General features: G+C 47.2%; 2 protein-coding genes across 4 annotated transcripts in view; both read left to right on the forward strand.

Annotated features, from left to right (window-relative positions):
• The window catches only part of PSMD1 (proteasome 26S subunit, non-ATPase 1), a 71,822-nt gene extending 64,162 nt beyond the window's left edge, over positions 1-7,660 (forward strand). Inside the window, exons 21-25 of the mRNA XM_027685746.1 lie at positions 459-551; positions 1,546-1,638; positions 4,512-4,658; positions 6,497-6,651; positions 7,441-7,660. Of these exons, the coding sequence (XP_027541547.1) occupies positions 459-551; positions 1,546-1,638; positions 4,512-4,658; positions 6,497-6,643 (480 nt within the window). The 3' untranslated portion in view covers positions 6,644-6,651; positions 7,441-7,660. The remainder of the gene's footprint in view (positions 1-458; positions 552-1,545; positions 1,639-4,511; positions 4,659-6,496; positions 6,652-7,440) is intronic.
• An 8,635-nt stretch (positions 7,661-16,295) lies between these two features.
• ARMC9 (armadillo repeat containing 9) overlaps positions 16,296-16,628 on the forward strand; it is a 65,169-nt gene continuing 64,836 nt past the window's right edge. For all 3 annotated transcript variants that reach the window (XM_027685763.1, XM_027685765.1, XM_027685766.1), the window contains exon 1: positions 16,296-16,362. The gene's annotated coding sequence lies outside the window, so the exon portion shown is untranslated. The remainder of the gene's footprint in view (positions 16,363-16,628) is intronic.

Raw genomic sequence — 16,628 nt, forward strand, 5'->3', positions numbered from 1 at the left:
GTGACACTGGTAGCTCACCTTTAAGTGTGCTTTGGCAGGAGGGGAATGTCAGGCAGTGCTTGATTTGCCCTTGCGTGCATTGACAGAGCAGATCTTCACTTAAATCTTAAACCAATTTTGTGTTAATACACACAGACCCAGCAACAACATCAAAACCACAAAACCTTTGAAACAATGAAAACAAAGCATGGTGTGAATAGCATGGAGGGTATGGAGAGGGCTAGGAGAGCTTGCCAGAGTCAAATTATAGAATAATTAAATAACATTGTTCTAGTTGAACTGTTGCCACTGATAACAGTTTCTCAGCTTCCGGAGGGGGAAAAGGGGAAGCTTGTATTCTTTAGAGAATCTGTGTTTGTCTCTGCTGGAAGGAAAATGAAGCTAAAGTAATTATTCTGCTGTGGATTTTTTTCCCTGTCTTCCTCGCTTCTAACATGTTTTTAAACTCTTTGTCTTAGATGCCAAAAGTCCAGTACAAGTCCAACTGTAAGCCGTCCACATTTGCCTACCCCCCACCTCTTGAGGTACCAAAGGAAAAGGAGAAAGAAAAGGTATTTGGGCTGGCTTTCTGTGTTGCAAAGACTAACCCCTTCTCCCTCCTAGTATAAACATTGACTTTGGTGGTACTAACAAGGAATCTAAAGAGCAAAGGAAAAATTGGCAGGCGCTGTAGTCTCTGAAAGAGAATTCTAGGTAATTTTTCCTGCTGTGCCCTGGGACTGTTGCTGATTGTGGCATACAAATGCTGTGCTACTGAATTGCTGGAACCTCCCTTTTCTGAAGTGGTCAAGCCAGAAGCATTGATTAAAAAAACTGCTTTCCATGCCCTACTGACTTGTATGTGTGTCAGTGTTGTGCAGCATCTGGCACAGCAGGGCCCTTGTTTGTGACTTGGGCTTCAAAGTGCTGCTGCAGTACAGCTGTTGAGAATATTGGATGGGACACTTTTCAAATAGTCCCATATCAAAGGGGTAATGGGCCCATGTGCTAAAATAATAGCTGTCAGGTCCATGGACTGCAGAAAGGCTAAGTGTGGAACTGAGAATATCTAGGAAGAGATGGACCTGTGGGATGACAAGCGGGACAATAGTGGAAGCAATTTGTCTGCTGGTGCAGGATGGTAAAAGCTGTTGAGCAAACCACGGCAGCAGGCAGAGCAGCCCTTAGAGAGCAGTGGCAGCAGTGGAGACCTCAGGCACATCATGCTGATGAATGACATGGTGTGAAAACTGTAAAACATTTTAACAGAATTGAATGCTGGGCAGGACAGATTTCCAAGCCACCAAAGAACCCAGAAATTAACTCTGTTGAAAGGCAAAGCTCACTGCTCACAGCTGCTTTCTTGCCTTTCTCTTTTGGCTCTTCCCTGGTCAAAAGGTAACATGTGCCAAGAGCCCACCTTTAGCCTCACTAGCAACATGACAAACACTGTTGCTCCTTGTCCCTCTCAGAAAGTTACTGCCATTTGTTCCCCAGCCTGGGGAGCTGAAGCTCAGTGTACAGTGCTGTGGTCACACTGAATGCCTCCTCTGTTGCCATATCCAGGTTTCCACTGCTGTGCTGTCCATCACTGCAAAAGCCAAGAAGAAGGAAAAGGAGAAGGAGAAAGAGAAGAAGGAAGAGGAAAAGATGGAAGTGGTGGGTGGAAACATTGAAACTTAAATGTCTTCTTCCTCCCCCCATAAACGTGGAAGGTGTGTCATGAAAGCTGACACCCTCATCATCGCTGGCACTCCATCACCTGTGCTAGTTCTGAGCAAAGCACTGACACACATTGCAGTGTTCTGCAGACACTGGTCAGCACCTTTACTCTGTGTGTGTGTGTGTGTGTGTGTGCACTGTTAAAAGCAAGAGGTGCTATTGTTTGTGAATCCATTATTTCTGAGAAATAAATCTTCCTCAGTATTAAGTAACTGACTTCCTTAAAGGCAGAAGCTTGTTTTGACAAATTTATGTACCTTTAACGGCATGAACCTTATGAATATTATTTCGTTGCCTACTGTTTCTAGACCCAGGGGAATTTTCTCTCTTATCTGTGTACTTTTCTTATTAATGTAGAATAGTCTTAGTAATTTCATGCCCTTGGTAGCTCTGACCTTTTAAAAAGAGGTCAGTGTTGCAACAGTTGCTTGGTGGTGTCTAATTCAGTTGAGAACACTGAAGAATTTAAGGTTTCTGGTTTCTACATGCTTAACCTCTTATTCTGAAATGTTCACCTTTTTGGCAGCAGTCTCTTATGTACTTTGCCCATCTATCAAAATGCCAAACATTTATCCACACGCAGCTCAGAACCAGCTGAGGTTTGAGTACAGGATCCATATGTTGCTCAGTAGTTATGGTGATTCCTTTAGTCCTCTGATGATTTCTTTCAGCTCATAGACCTGACACTGGAACTTGTCGTTCTCATTTGTGAGTAATATGTCATCCTGGAGCAAGCTGAATAATGGACAAATGAGTGTGTGGTGGTTGCTGTAGTTTGGAAAACATATGGCAGCTAAAATTCTTGCTGTACTGACAAAAGACCCTTTCTTTTGTGTTCTGGTAACAGCTGCAAATATTCCAGGAACAACTGTAAGCTGAAAATGCATTATAGACTCACAGAATTGTTTAGGTTGGAAAGACCTCTAAGATCATCGAGTCTAACTGTTACCCCAGCAATGCCAAGCTCACCACTAAACCATGTCCCCAAGTGCCACATCTGCATCTTTTAAATACCCCCAGGGACGGTGACTCCACCACTCCACCAGGCAGCCTGTTCAAGTGCTTGACAACCTTTTTGGTGAAGAAGTTTTTTCTAATATCCAATCCAACCCTCCCCTGGCACAACTTGAGGCCATTTCCTCTTGTCCGGATCCTTCTGCAGAGCCTTCCTACCCTCCAGCACATGAACACGCCCACCTAACTTGGTGTCGCCTGCAAACTTGTTGGGGATGCACTTGATCCCCTCACCCAGATAATTGATAAAGATATTAAACAGGACTGGCCCCAGTACTGAGCCCTGGGGAACACCACTGTGACCAGCTGACAACTGGATGTAGCTCCATTCCCCAGCACTCTCTGGGCCCAGCCATGCAGCCAGTTTTCTACCCAGTGAACAGTGCACCTGGCCAAGCTATGAGCAGGCATATTTTCATGGTGAATGCTGTGGGAAACCTTTACTAAAGCTGACAAGCTCAGTACAAATCTTTCTGATTCCACTTTAACATTTGTGTGAGAAAAGCAGCATGGTCATAGAATTTTTGGCCTCTTTAGCTTAAGAAAACCTACTCATGTGGCATAAGAACAAAGGTGTATGTGTAAAATAACCTTCCTAGACCTACGTAAATGTGGCCATGTTGTAGGCACCAAACTCTATCCAGTTGGCCCAGAAAATTAATCATCTCATGCGTGCAAGGTAGAATCTGTGGGTTTTTGCTCCTTTATCAAGTTTCCTTGTCACCAAACGTTATCTTTTCTTTGAATTATTCTTAGAATTCTATGTACTAAGTAAAACATGCTGAACAAATGCATGTTTCTTCTAAAATTTCTACAACCTACAGTTAAGTGCAGGTGTTGAGAGGAAGTAATATATTAGAAGGGATTCACATGTTGTGTCTGTGTACGTGTCCAGATGTGTGAAAAGTTTTCTTGGCTGAATCAAGCGGAAAAATAAGGATAGTGAAAAGGGAGCTTGCTGCCACCTGCTGTGTTTGAATGTTTTGCCATTGTCCTAATGTTTTAGAGGTATCATTGCTTTCCTGTTTTTCTCTTATACCTGTTATATGACTAGTAATCCATAGCTTCCAGAGGATCTGCACAGCAACAAGCAGCCACTGTGCCCAAGAAAGTCCTGTCTGCTGTTACAGGGCGTGCCATGCATTCAGTGGTGTTCCTGATCATTCCCTATTGGTCGTTCCCATCTTTTCTGTGGTCTTTTTTGTTTGCAACTCACGTGTTCCTGAGCAAGAGGGAAAACATGACCCATGTTCTTAAGTATGTAAAGGATGCTGTTTTTTCCTTCTGAGCTTTTGCCTCTAACTGCTGAGTCATTGGTAAAGGAGGGCTGCACTGCAGTTCCCTAGGGAGTCGCTGAGGTCAAGTCATTTTGGGTGAGCTGCTATGAAATGTGAGTGACAGCTCTATAGCTGGGAAAATATAAGGGTAGCTTTGGCAATTTTTATGTGCTCAGCAATGATATGAAGGACTCTTCAGTTGTGACAGAAAGTGATGAGTGAGTTTATAGAAAAAGTCTGAGAAAAGGAAGGCAGTGGTAGACAGTTCCTCTGCCAACCTCTCGCTGAACTTGCTTTTGTCTGCAGTTGGGAGTGAAGCATTGCCTTATTGAGAGCACTTAGACCCACTCTGGCATTGCCTGTGCCAGCGTATAATAAGTGTTACTATGTTCCTCAGCAGACGAATGGTTTCTCACCATGCTCTGGAATAGCTGCCTGGTTGTTCCTTACCCTCCTGAGCTATGAAAGGGTTAGAGGTTACTGCCAAAATCATGCTGATGTTCTCCTCCCCTTCCCCAGGATGAGACTGAAAAGAAGGATGAAAAAGAAAAGAAAAAAGAGCCTGAACCCAACTTCCAGCTTTTGGACAACCCAGCCAGAGTCATGCCTGCTCAGCTCAAAGTTCTCACTATGACAGAGAGCTGCAGGTATCAGCCTTTCAAACCAGTAAGTGTCACCTTCCCAATCCGTGTGCTTGACAGAGCATTCCTAGTGCTGTGCTTGTGCATAAGGACCCAGAGGTTCTCTGTGTACAGAAGAACACCACTCACAGCTGGTTAGCACTGGAATGTGTTGCAGAGATTTGCAGCTTTGCTGTTGTCATTTGCTTTTTAATGTCCCTCTCTCCAAATGATCACGTGCAGTTCTAGTTGGGGGACAGTCAGAGCTGCTGCAAACCTTTTCACCATGCTAGTGCTGCTTTATTTTTCTTTCATCTTGTCAAATGCTGCAACGTGGAAACCAGTCAACATGGAAACTCTGTGTATTAATGACATTGCTGGGAACATAAAGACTGAGCCATGATCTTTACAATTATATTGAGAAGTTGTACAGGTTCATTGTCAAAGCAGTGAAATATATTAGGACTTGTGCTGGAGCTTTATTATCCTGCAGTGTGATTTATACCTAAATGGAGGGTTGTTTTCATTGAACAGATTTCCTATTCAGTTCAATCTGGCCTTAGAGAAGTGCCTTCAGCTCATGTTAACATAGAGAAGAGAGAGCATGTGATTTTCAGATGGAAAATGAAAAAGGTCTTTTAGCACTGAGCCCAAGGGGTAACTAACTTTTCTGTGAGATGCTCAGATACATTGCAAAGCTGATAAGCTTGCTCATGAACTCCAAATCTCCTCAGTCAAATTATTCTGCCTTTATTTTTGTTCAAGAAATAACACCCACCCTTGACTTAGCCCTTTTGCAGGATTATCCATGGGGAAATTTTGTTCAGAAGAAGTAATATTTTTTCCCAGGAAAACAGTGATATTTTTAATAAATTGATTTCCTGGAATTCCGTCAGCACATTGGAATTCTCTGTGCACCATCCCCTTCCGAAATGTCTCCTTTAGGAGAGCTGTGGAGGGGTTTTTTAGTCTTTACCCTTTAAAATGTGGAGGTGACCCAATTGCTGTTTGGATTGGAAGGATCTGCTGTGTGTTCCAGTAAGTGCCCACTCACTGAAATGTGGACGTACACAGTTGTTTGCTTCAGTTTCAAAAGAAGCAGAGTCCTCAGTGGGGGAGTGCAGTTTCCTGCCTTAAAGTCCCATAAACAGGTTTTGAAGAGAACAGAACAGTGCAGTTTTTGCTGGGATTAGGGTGTGTAACCAAGGAGGCTCTTGGAATGGAGCTGTTCTGGACCTTTGCTCTGCTTTGGGGAATGCCAGAGTAAAAGGCCTCTTTGAAATGCTGTTTATGGCCTGTGTGGCCAAAGCCCTGATCCCAGCCAGGCATGACACAGCACTGCCTTTTCGCACCTTGTATTCCAGTCCTGGAGGCACATGGATTTGCTTCAGCCTGCCAAGGTGTTTGGTTGTGATCTTTGTAATTAATTCCCCTTTGGTTTTGCGAGGTTCTGCTAATAGGATTCCTCGTTTGGTGGAAGCTGGTGATCAGATTAGTCTCTGTTTCACAGAGCCTCCTGGGAGGCAGCCACACAGAGAGGCTTCACTAAGCTTTGTTAACCTGAAAAGAGGAGCCTTTTAAAGCAATTGCAGTTCAATTAGTTTTCATGTGGAAAGCCCCAGACTGGGACTGGGGTAAAGGTGTGAATCCAGGTACCACTTTCTATCAAACCCAGACCTAGATGGTGGAAGGTAGCCTGGATAGACTCTCTCTGTTCCATCTCCTTATCAGGCAGAGATCCAGGTGAGTGTCAGATGCTTTGCTCTCTGAAACGCATTCCTGCTGAGGCATCTCATATGGCCTAGGATAGACTCTGTGGCCACAAACACTCCACCATGAGGCAGAAACAAGCAGCTCTAAATGCTCATTGCACTTGTCTTGCAGCTTTCCATTGGAGGTATCATAATTCTGAAGGACACCAGTGAGGATATGGAGGAGCTGGTTGAACCTGTGGCAGCTCATGGTCCGAAGATCGAGGAAGAGGAGCAGGAACCTGAACCACCAGAGCCCTTTGAGTACATTGATGATTAAGACGTGAGGTACAGTGTAGTGTGCAGAGTCACCTTTATTAATCCCAAGGAAGGAAAAGCCTCTTTGGATCAACTGAAGCTCTTTGACGGCTTCTGTGTCAGATTCAGAAACACTCTCTGTCCCAATTCCAAGAGTTTGGCAGCAATGAAAGAGAAGTCCACAAGTCCACTCTTCTGGGTCAGGCCTGACCCAGTTGTACTGGATATGGTCTCTAATCTGGCAGGCTTGGCTACTCTTGAGTGGAGTCTGGCTGGGCAGAATTAGAGCAGCTCATGGGGTCACAGGCAACAGCTGAGCTGGGACTAGTCAGGTCCTGAAAGATGGCCCTAGAGGAGCAAGTAGTTTATGTAACAAAGCTGTCATCTACTTGACCTCAGGATTGGTCAAAAGAGAACTACTGCTCTGCTTTCTGGGGTTGTCTTGTCTTCCCAGCAGTTCTTAGCAGAATTTGAAGACACTCCAGTCATGGGCTCCATGGTGCTCTCTGAGCCCAACATAACAATACTGATAAATCTGCTCCAGGCAATGAGTTCTCAGGTTCCTTGGTTAAAGTGCCTGAACTGAGGTACAAGTTTCTCACTGAGAGGCTTTCTTTCCAAATATGGGCTGGCATGTCTGAGGGCTCCCACGAGCAAAGATTATCCACTTGAATTGGTGGAAGGGCAGGAAAACAAACTCCTTGCTAAAAACTATAAATGTTGCATCAGTGACAGGCTCGGGTGAGTGTGTGGAGCCAACCACAAGAAGCCTTAGTTAAATACATTTAATTTTCTGGTTTCTCTCTCTCTCTCCTCCAGGGTCGTGTCCTCTAAAGAAGACACTATGCTTGATATCAGAAAGACAGACATGAAGACCTTCCTATCGAGATCTGCTGTTCAGTGCATGCAGCCCCAATCTGTGCTGAGCTAAAGCTGATAGTCCGTGTTTTATGGCTGAAGAACAGATATATGCTATTTAGTGTACTCTTTCACAAAACCTTGTTTTCAAATAAATATATTAAAAATTCTTGACAGAAAAGTTGCTACTTAAAAAAAAAAGGGAAAAAAAAAAGGAAGCCTAACAACCCTTTTTCCGCTCACCCCAAATGTTAAAAACTAGACTCAAGTTGTGCATCTTGCTCCATCAAAGCTTGACTGACTGCTCTGCTGTAGAGTCGTCAGCATCTGTGCGCAGCCTGCTTTCTGTAGCACTTGTTTAGGGTGAGCAAGGTTACAAGGTCTGCCTGGCCCAGCCATAGCAGTGGTGCTACAGAGAGGTCAGGTCTCCACTTGCCAGCAGCTGCACAGAGGAGTCTGTTTCCATAGTACCTCCACGATGCTGGTCTTCCCCCTTGCTCATCCTTGGTATTCATGTGATGGTGTAGGGCTGACAGAAGCTCTGGGTGTTAATGATGGGGAAACTGGGGCACGTTTCTCCTTGTTTCACAGAATCCCCTTTTTGTGTGTGTGTGCTTTCCCTGCTTTCACCAAATATGGGCAAAATAGCTGGCATGAGCAGGCAGCTGGTTACACTAGATGGGGTGAAGCCAGACATAAGTTGTCACTTATGTGCATCATTAGCCAAGGGGGAATTTTAGTCAGGGATATGGAACAAGGAGCAGTCAGAAGGAAGGAATGGTGCTCCACTGTTCATTGTCCAACTGGCCTTTTACCTGTTGGGCTGTAACACTTCAAAGGGTGTGAGAACACCACACCAGAGATTGCAGCCCTGGTCTGCTCTCAGCCAGACACCGGACAAAGCTCCATTGTTCTCCTCCCCACTCCCCATTCCTCCTGGAATGAGATTTTTATTGTATGTGTGGGGGGAGTATTTTGCTCCACGAGAACATACCACAATCTCATGTGCATTGGTAATAATGGAAGACAAATCTTGCATATAGGGCCTGGGAGGTTTTCCAGCAGATGGTTTATTTTGGTGAATGTTACTATAGCAATAGGATAGTCTGCCTTGGTTCTCTGCAAACCTAAGGAATAGAGGTATGGGACTGAAAGCCAGTTTTGAGTCCTAGGCTGCAGCCAGAAGTCCCTCTAGTTGAAATGTCTGTAGGGGGGTGGTCATAGCTGGTAGTTCTCAGCGTGATCCAGATCTGTTCTCCCATGGAGCAGAGCCACGAATGAACCTGAAATGGCTACAGACAGTGTTACTGTCAGTAAAACTGGAAACAAAGAGGGAATTGCTGCTCCAGTTCCACGGTCATTCAAAGCAAGACCTGCTGTTGTGGTGCAAGAAACAGAAGCTGGACAAATGTACATCATCCAACTCTTCTGGTGCTGTAATCCCTTCCCTTTAAATGGACACCTGTATCCCTTACTGCAGCATGCTCTGCTGATGCCAACCAGTGTGGTGCTTTTCAGGTAATTTGTTAGTAATGCCTTGTGTCATAAAATACTGTGGAGAGGGAAGGACACTGGGAGGAGAAAAAACTCCGCTCATTCAGCAACCTGCCAGATTGGCCAGATACTGCTGGGAGATTTTTAGGGTCCAAGTAGAAATGCTGGGAATAGCCAGCTCAGAAAGACCTAAAGTCCTGTATTGGTGCCTTGGCCAATCTGTGAACAGTCTTCTGCTTTTCACAGGACTTTTTCCCGAGCTTTTCATATTGTAACAGATGTTTCAGGGTAACCAATATTATCCTGGCACTTGCTACAGATTGTCAGTGTGTCTGGAAATCTGTAAGTGCAGACCAGTTCCCACTGAGCCATGTACTGCCTGGGGCACCATGGAGGACTCTTGATTCTTGTGCTTTAAATACCTTCATTTGTGACTCATTAGCACTGATTTCTGAGGAAGTGCTGCTCTCCTGGGCCTGTCTGGGGATGCTGCTGAGGGACCCACCCTGGTTGTTTGCCAGGGGCTAATTGGGCCCTGATGCTGGTGAGTTTGCCAGAGGGAGAGGCCAGACTGACAGGAAGCATGCTTCTGTCCCTGTTGACTAATGGGCTTCAACCCCCTTAACCCTGGTGAGAAATAAATCAGTTCTAAAGCACGCTGCTTCTGACAGATCCCAGAGTCCCTCCAGGAGGTCCTGGATATCCTTAGCCTCTCCTTTCCACTTGTTAACTCGGGTGCAAGCCCCCTGCTTGGCACCATGCTGGGCACCAAAGTGAGGGTGGAGATATTGGAAGTAAAGCTCCCAAGGCAAGGGGTCTTCAAGGAGATGGCCAACAACCCCCTGGCATTGCTACTCAACTCTGGCAGGCACTCAGTAGGTCTTGTCCTCTCACCTCTCCCCATGACAGCAGTGCTGCCCTCCCTATCTCTACCCTCCCTTCCAGGGCCATGCAAAGCTCTTCCTCCTCACCATTCAGCACGAAATTTGGGCGCCACTGATTATGCTGATGACATTGGCCATTTATCTCCCTGCATCCTGGCGGCTGGAGCCTCCTCCACCCTCACCCCTGCCATGTGCCAACCTGCCCCAGGCTCTTCCCTTGCTTGCTGCCCTCAGTGTTGATGAGGGGTGGGGTTTTCAGCCCAGCTCCGGGCCCCCCTTGACCCTGCAGGAGTGGCAGGATGGGGGATTTGAGGAATGCAGACGTTGCAGGACTGTGCAAGGCTTGTGGTATTTGCTTGCAACCTCTGATGGGACCAGTGGGCCCCCAAGGGTGCCAATCCTTCCCCAGGATGGTTTCACATGGAAGTAAGGGTCTTTGCTTTTGCTCCCTCAGTGAAGATAACTGGTTTGGCAGACCTGGTTCAGTGCATTTCTCCAGCTGGTGGGATTAGGCTGGTCCATGCTCTGTGCCTTTGGAGGAGACGCTGCTCCAGCTGCTGGGACGTGCTTGACTTGGCCTCTGAAATCCTGCTCTGTGTGGGCAAATGTTCCAGCTGGCAGCAGCCCAGGCCTGGAGTTTTGTTTTGAGGTCTATACTCCAGTTCCTGGCATTGGCTACACAGGTAAAGCTCTGGGTTTTGCTCAGAAAAAATACTGTGCAGGTACTCAGGTGAGTCATTGGTGTCTCTGCCAGCAATGGGGGAAATCAGTGTTACCCATGTATTGCAGAGAGGTGACTCAAGGCAGATTCTCTTTCTGCCCAAGCCCTTTGGAGATCAGCTAATCAAAGGTCCTGCAGACCATAACACCATACATCCCAACCCTGTGCACTTGGTCTGGTGGGCCCTGCTACCTCATACCATGTACAAGTGTGTGGTTAAGCAACATGTGTGTCTAGGGTTTTTCTTTGTGTTTGCAAAGCACGAGCAGAAAATGGACAGTGGAGGGTCTGTACTTTAAGGGTCCAAGCGAAGCAGGTGCTGGTGAGCAGGGCAGGGTGCTTGGGGGGGCACCCTGGGGCTCACTGCCTTGGTGCAGGCCTGGCCAAGGGGAAGGGCAGTTGTTTGGTGGCAATCCCTGGCTAAGGGTATAAATAGTGGCTCTGGTGACCCAGGGAAGAATAGCTGCATGGGTGAGGTTAATTGTCAGCAGAAATTATGGAGACATTGTTCCTCCCAAGATAACCTGTAAGGGATGAAGTGTGGAGCAAATTTTTCCCCTTCAGAGTGGAGGAAAAAGACCTGAAATATTGGTGCCTTGTCTTTGTTCTCAGCTTTAGGCTGGCTTTCCCATTTAATTGTTTTTCTCCATTCCATGTCAATGAGAACTAAGATGGATTAACTTTTTGTTTCCCCACTGTGTCCTCCCAAAGGAGGAGCTGAGATAGCTCCTGCAGGGCTGGACAAATTCTCTGTTTACTTTAACTTCACACTGAAATCTTTTTTATTTTTAGCTTAAGCCTGAAACCTGGTGCTGAAAATAATTAGCTGGAAGCCTCTGCACTGGACAGCAGAGTTCATGGGCTCATTCGCAGATGAAACTTGCTGCTTGCTGCTCTTGTGGGCCTTGAGGTTTTTCACTTTGTGCCTGCGTGATCGGGCAGGTGCCCATTGGTCTGTGTCAGTGGCATGGGACAGGTGCCCACTGGCCTGTGTTGGTGGCAGCACCAACACTGTGTCGATGCGATGAGGACAGTGAGGTTTGTTGGGACTGGGGATGTTTCTCCTGATGATGAAGCTCTCTGTCCTGCTGTTTCTGTGCATCCAGTTTCCAGACTATTTTCTCCACATTATTTTTTTTTAATGGAGCATCTCTAGCTCTTCCCTTCTCCCAGCTCCCTGCCATTTTTGGCTGGACAACCTTGCTGTTACTGCAAGCCAGCCCTCTCACACATTGGTATTTGCCTTGGCTGGGGGCTTAATGACTTGTGTGTTTGGTGAGGACGTGCCAGAAAGCCCAGCTGGGGCTGGGGCACTGAGCTGCTGTCATCCCACATGGAGACATCCCCAGCTCCACAAAAGCAGTCCATCTCTCCTAGTTGTCAGCTCCATTCCTGTAGGGATTTCTGAAGTGCGATCTCTGCCACAGCTGGAAAGGTACCACAGGCTGATCTATTGGGATGGAGGAGCAGAGAAAATGCTGGAGGACTCCCTTCTTCCTCCAGCCTGGGCTGGGCTTTGGCCAACCCTCACCAGGGTGGTGGCAACAGCAAGAAGGTTTTGTGGAGGTTGGAGAAAGCAGCGACTCCTCTCCAGGTGGGAGATGTGAGGGATGTGAGAGGCTGACACTGCAGAGGAATAGGTTGAGCCCTGGATGCTCTTGTCCTCATCTATAAAGTCCTGCTGGGAGAAGAACGCTTTGGCTCCTTCAACACTGGACTGCCAGGTTTAATGACACACTCCTTCACCATCTTGCAATGCAACTGAAAGGAGCTTTTCGGGGACCCACCAGCCAGTTCTTTCTCCCTCCCTGCTGTGGATTGAGCAGGCCAAGAGTTTTCAAGACCTCAAGGAAAGCTGAGTTCATCCTGTCACCTCCTTCACGCATCTCATGACACAAAATCAAAGTCTCTGTTGTGCTTCTCCTGGTTGGGACTTTGCTTACAGGAAATAACTGAAGAAAGGTCTGATATAAATACCCTGGGCTGGGATGACCACATGCTTCTGGGAGAGGCAGTGGAGAGGTGAAACTTGAGGCTCAGTAGCAGGCAAAGAAGTCCCATCCAAGGGAGATAAAGCAGCTTTATGGCAATCTGATGCTGGGGAGGGCAGAGGTTTTGCAATTCCATTGGCTTGGTTTTCCATGCAGAGAGCCCTGGGGAAGCATTGCTGCGTAATTCAGTACGTGATCAGCATCTGAGCTGCTGGGCAAGGGCCCTGCCTAAGCACAGCAAAGCCAGTGTCCAAGCAAACCTCTCTGACCCCCAGCCAGTCCCAGTAGGAGCCAATCTGTGTTCCAACTAAACCAACAATAACGTGTCATCAACTAAAATTTCAAGTGAACTTCTTATTTATTTATTGCCTAAATGCTCCTTCAAAGTATTCGTTGAAAATCCAAAGCAAAATATTTTTTGGCAACTCGGAGCTGAAGTTTGATACAGAAAATAACAGGATGTTTAAGCTTTGAAAAATATTCCTCTCTTGCCTGCTTGCTTTTATTTTTAATTCAACCACTTGGAAAGGCTACTGCAAGAAGAAATTTCCTGCAAATTCTTCTACTTAGGCAAAGAGAACAGCCTTCTGTTTTCAAATCAAGCAACAGGTTATGATCCAGTTTGGGATCTGCAACTGGCAGGGTCAGTGGCCCAGCCCCAGGAACACTCAGCCCCTGGCAGAGGTGGCAGTGACACCTGCCCCAAGGAAAACCTAAACTGTGGAGCTGGGGTGATGATGATGAATGTCCTTACTTGGATACACAGGACAGTTAAGTCCTGCTTTTCGAGTTTGAGGCACAAGGTCTGTGTCTTCCTGACGTTACCCCAGGTGTTGGCCAGAGGGTGAGTGTCCTTCCCCTGGGCAGCACCTTCCTGAAGAAGTTCCCTCCCCAAGCACCACAGGAACACGGCAAAGCCTGTGCAAGGCAGAGTACACAGCAGCCTTGTCTGCTCGATGGAAGGGGAATTCTGCAAGAATGGGAGAGAAAAAGGATAATGATAAACCAAAGCCCACATCCCACACAGCCCTTCCCACCATCCTGCCCAGGGCTCCTCAAAGGAGAAAGGCAGCTGGAGGTACCTCATCCTGGAAATGGGAAAATCTGTGGAAATCCCCTTCTTTCCCCAGGGGCAGTGTCTGATCATCACCAAAACAAAGCAGGAGAGAGGGAACAGAATGAAGCTGCCTTTACAAAGGAGGGCAGATGCAGCTGGTCTGCTCCAAAACCTTGGGACCACCTCTCTAAGAAAAGCCTTTTCCTTCTTTTAAAATTTAGAGGGACAGGTGACTAACAGGAGGAGTTCACAGCCCCATCCCATTCCTTCAGCAGAAACAAGAAGGACCCCAGAAGGCTGCACTCCCAATGGTGGTGAGTGGGACATAAATGGTCAAGGGACCCAGACCTGCCTCCCCCTGGAGCTGAGCCAAGTGCCTGATAAGCTCCAGCATGGTGAAACTCGACATTCATAGTTAAGGTTTGTTATTGTGGGATCTCTGAAAGAGTGTACAGAACAGAAAGAGGAAACCTCTGGCTATAGAAAGACTCTTCAAATGTGTATATCTAGAGTATATCTACTGTTTGTATTATTAGAAGTTTAATATATATAAATTTTGTGCTTGTTTATAGACATAAAATTTTGGTATTCAGTATATAAACCACGAAACCCAGAAATCCCAATTGCCAGCTCAATCATGTACCATCCTGACCACTTAACAGCGCCCACAGGAACTCCAAAGCTAATTTGAATGCTAATTGTCACACTCCTGGGGAGCAATGAGAACACAAACTAACACTTAGAATAGAAATTTCCTGTTGCTTCCTAGGAATTCCCTCTATATAGGTGCTTTCTATAAAATGTCCATGTGCTTCCCAGAAATTTCAATGGACTTTCTGTGGGATTTTCAGAGGGCTTTCTAGGAATTCACACCAGGTACTAAGAATTTTCCATTAATTTCTAGGAATTTCTTTGTGCTTTCCAGGAATATCCTTATTCTTTCTAGGAATTGCAGAAAATTTTGTAGGGATTATGGAATGGAATTCCAGGGTGCTTTCTGAACAGATTGATGTGCTTCCTAGCGATTCCTGCCAGCTTTCACTCACTTTTCTTCCAGCACTTTCTAGGCCTTTCCCTATGCTTCCTGGAAGTGCTGCGGGAGGAGGGAGCCTGAAGAAAACTGGTGACATTTCTTCTGATTTCCTGGAAAAGCTCCTTTCCCAGCAGGATTTCTTTACCTGAGAACATCTTCAAGGCAATCTGAGTTGGGGAATGAGATGTTTTCAAGGGCTTCTGGCACAGACAGAGGTTATGGATGAAGTCACCTGTTCCTGGCACCTTTCCATCCCTCACATGGAACGCAAGTAAGTAGAAACTGGGTGATTTGGCACAACCCCGGCTCAAACCATTGCTCTGTCCCTTGCCAGGACAACTGTAATTTGATGAAGCAAAGCATGGGAGGTGAGAGGGGGCATAGGCTTGTCAAGGCTGCTTCTGCCCTTCATAAGATATTTAACACCTTCCTTCCTTCTCCCTTTCCTATCCCAAAGAGCAGCAGTCTGCCTCAGTATTTTATTCACAAATACCAACCCAGTGCTGGCTGGCCAGGGAGCAGTGGTGAAGTAACTCTCATGGGTCATGGACGGAGGGCTGGGGCCCACTCACCATCTGTCATAGCTCTGCTTCCCATCACCTCGCTCTTTCCAGAATTTTCACCTCTTAAGATGGTAATTTTAGGTCTGGCAAGAATGTTCCAGGGTGATTTTTCTTTTTCCTGTCCCTTAAATATTGGTTTTGATTGCATAAGGAGAAAACTGTCCTTAGATCATGAGCCAAGGGAAAGCTGTGCCCTGAACTGCATGCACCCAAGCTGGTGTTGGCAAGTTAAGTTTTGGCTGGGAAATGGTCTTGGTGGAGAGCAGTGTCTCTGAGCTGGCTGGTGAGATTAGCTTTGGGGACTTGTGAGGTTATCAAGTGTCAAAATCCGGGTTGGGGTGGTGGGGGCAGATGCAAATCTCTGTGTTCAGTTTCGGCAGTTGCCTTTAGGAGCCTGGATAAAGGGAGATGGATGGTGCTGTGCTGTGTCTGGGTGTGGGATGTGCAGAGGACACGGAGGAAAATAAGGCTGCACAAAGTGATACTGAAACCCTGGGCAGGACATCACTGGCCATAAAATGTTTCACCGTGTCGAGCAAATACTTTCTAGGAACCCAATGTTAATGGCAGGAGGTTCATTAACACCACTGTTAATTGAAGAAGGGACAAAGCCTCGATAAGGGGCTTGGCCAATCCTCCTGTTTGCTCTGGTGAGGCTTCCATGAGGTAACGACCCACGGGGCTGATCCTGGCATCCCTCATCCCGGCTGTGCCAGGGCTATGGATTAGGCTCCTCAAGCTGTGCTCGGTCTCAGCAAAGCTCTGCCCTGGTTGCCCCGCATCTTTTTCAAACGAGACTCCTAAGCTGGGAGGTTTCAAACGGAATTTCCAAATTAGAAAGCTTCTGGCCTGCTCAAGGTGTGAAGGGGATCCAAACGCATTTGTTAAGGCCGTGAATAATTTTTTTTAAAAATGGAGCTGCCCTCAAACTCTGTGGAAGTTCCGTGGGAGAGCAGGAACCTCCTCAAGGCGTCAGAGGCACCGCCGCCCGCCAGGGGGCGCCGCCCGCTCGGGGGGGGCGGGACCCTCCTTCGTCACGTGATGCGAGCATTCCCGGGCTACGATTGGCTGAAAGGGGTCACGTGCGCGGGAGGGGGAGCGGCGCGGAGAGAGGCCGCGGTTGCCGGGGAGACACGGACGGTGAGGGAGGGGGGAATGGGACAGGGGGGTGGGGGATGGGGACGGGGGAGTGGGAATGGGGAGATTAGGGCAGTGGGAATGCGGGACAGATGGGAATGGGATTGGGAGGGGAGGAGTGGGACTGCGGAGATTGGGACAGTGGGAATGTGGGACAGGTGGGATTGGAATAGGGAGAGTGGGACAGGTGGGAGTGGGATTGGGACGGGATCGGGGCAGGGGGAATGTGGGACAGGTGGGATTGGGACGGGGGAGTGGGAATGGGATTG

This window comes from Neopelma chrysocephalum, unplaced genomic scaffold, assembly GCF_003984885.1.
Source record: "Neopelma chrysocephalum unplaced genomic scaffold, ASM398488v2 Primary Assembly neopelma1_69, whole genome shotgun sequence".
NCBI classification, from domain to species: Eukaryota; Metazoa; Chordata; class Aves; order Passeriformes; family Pipridae; genus Neopelma; species Neopelma chrysocephalum.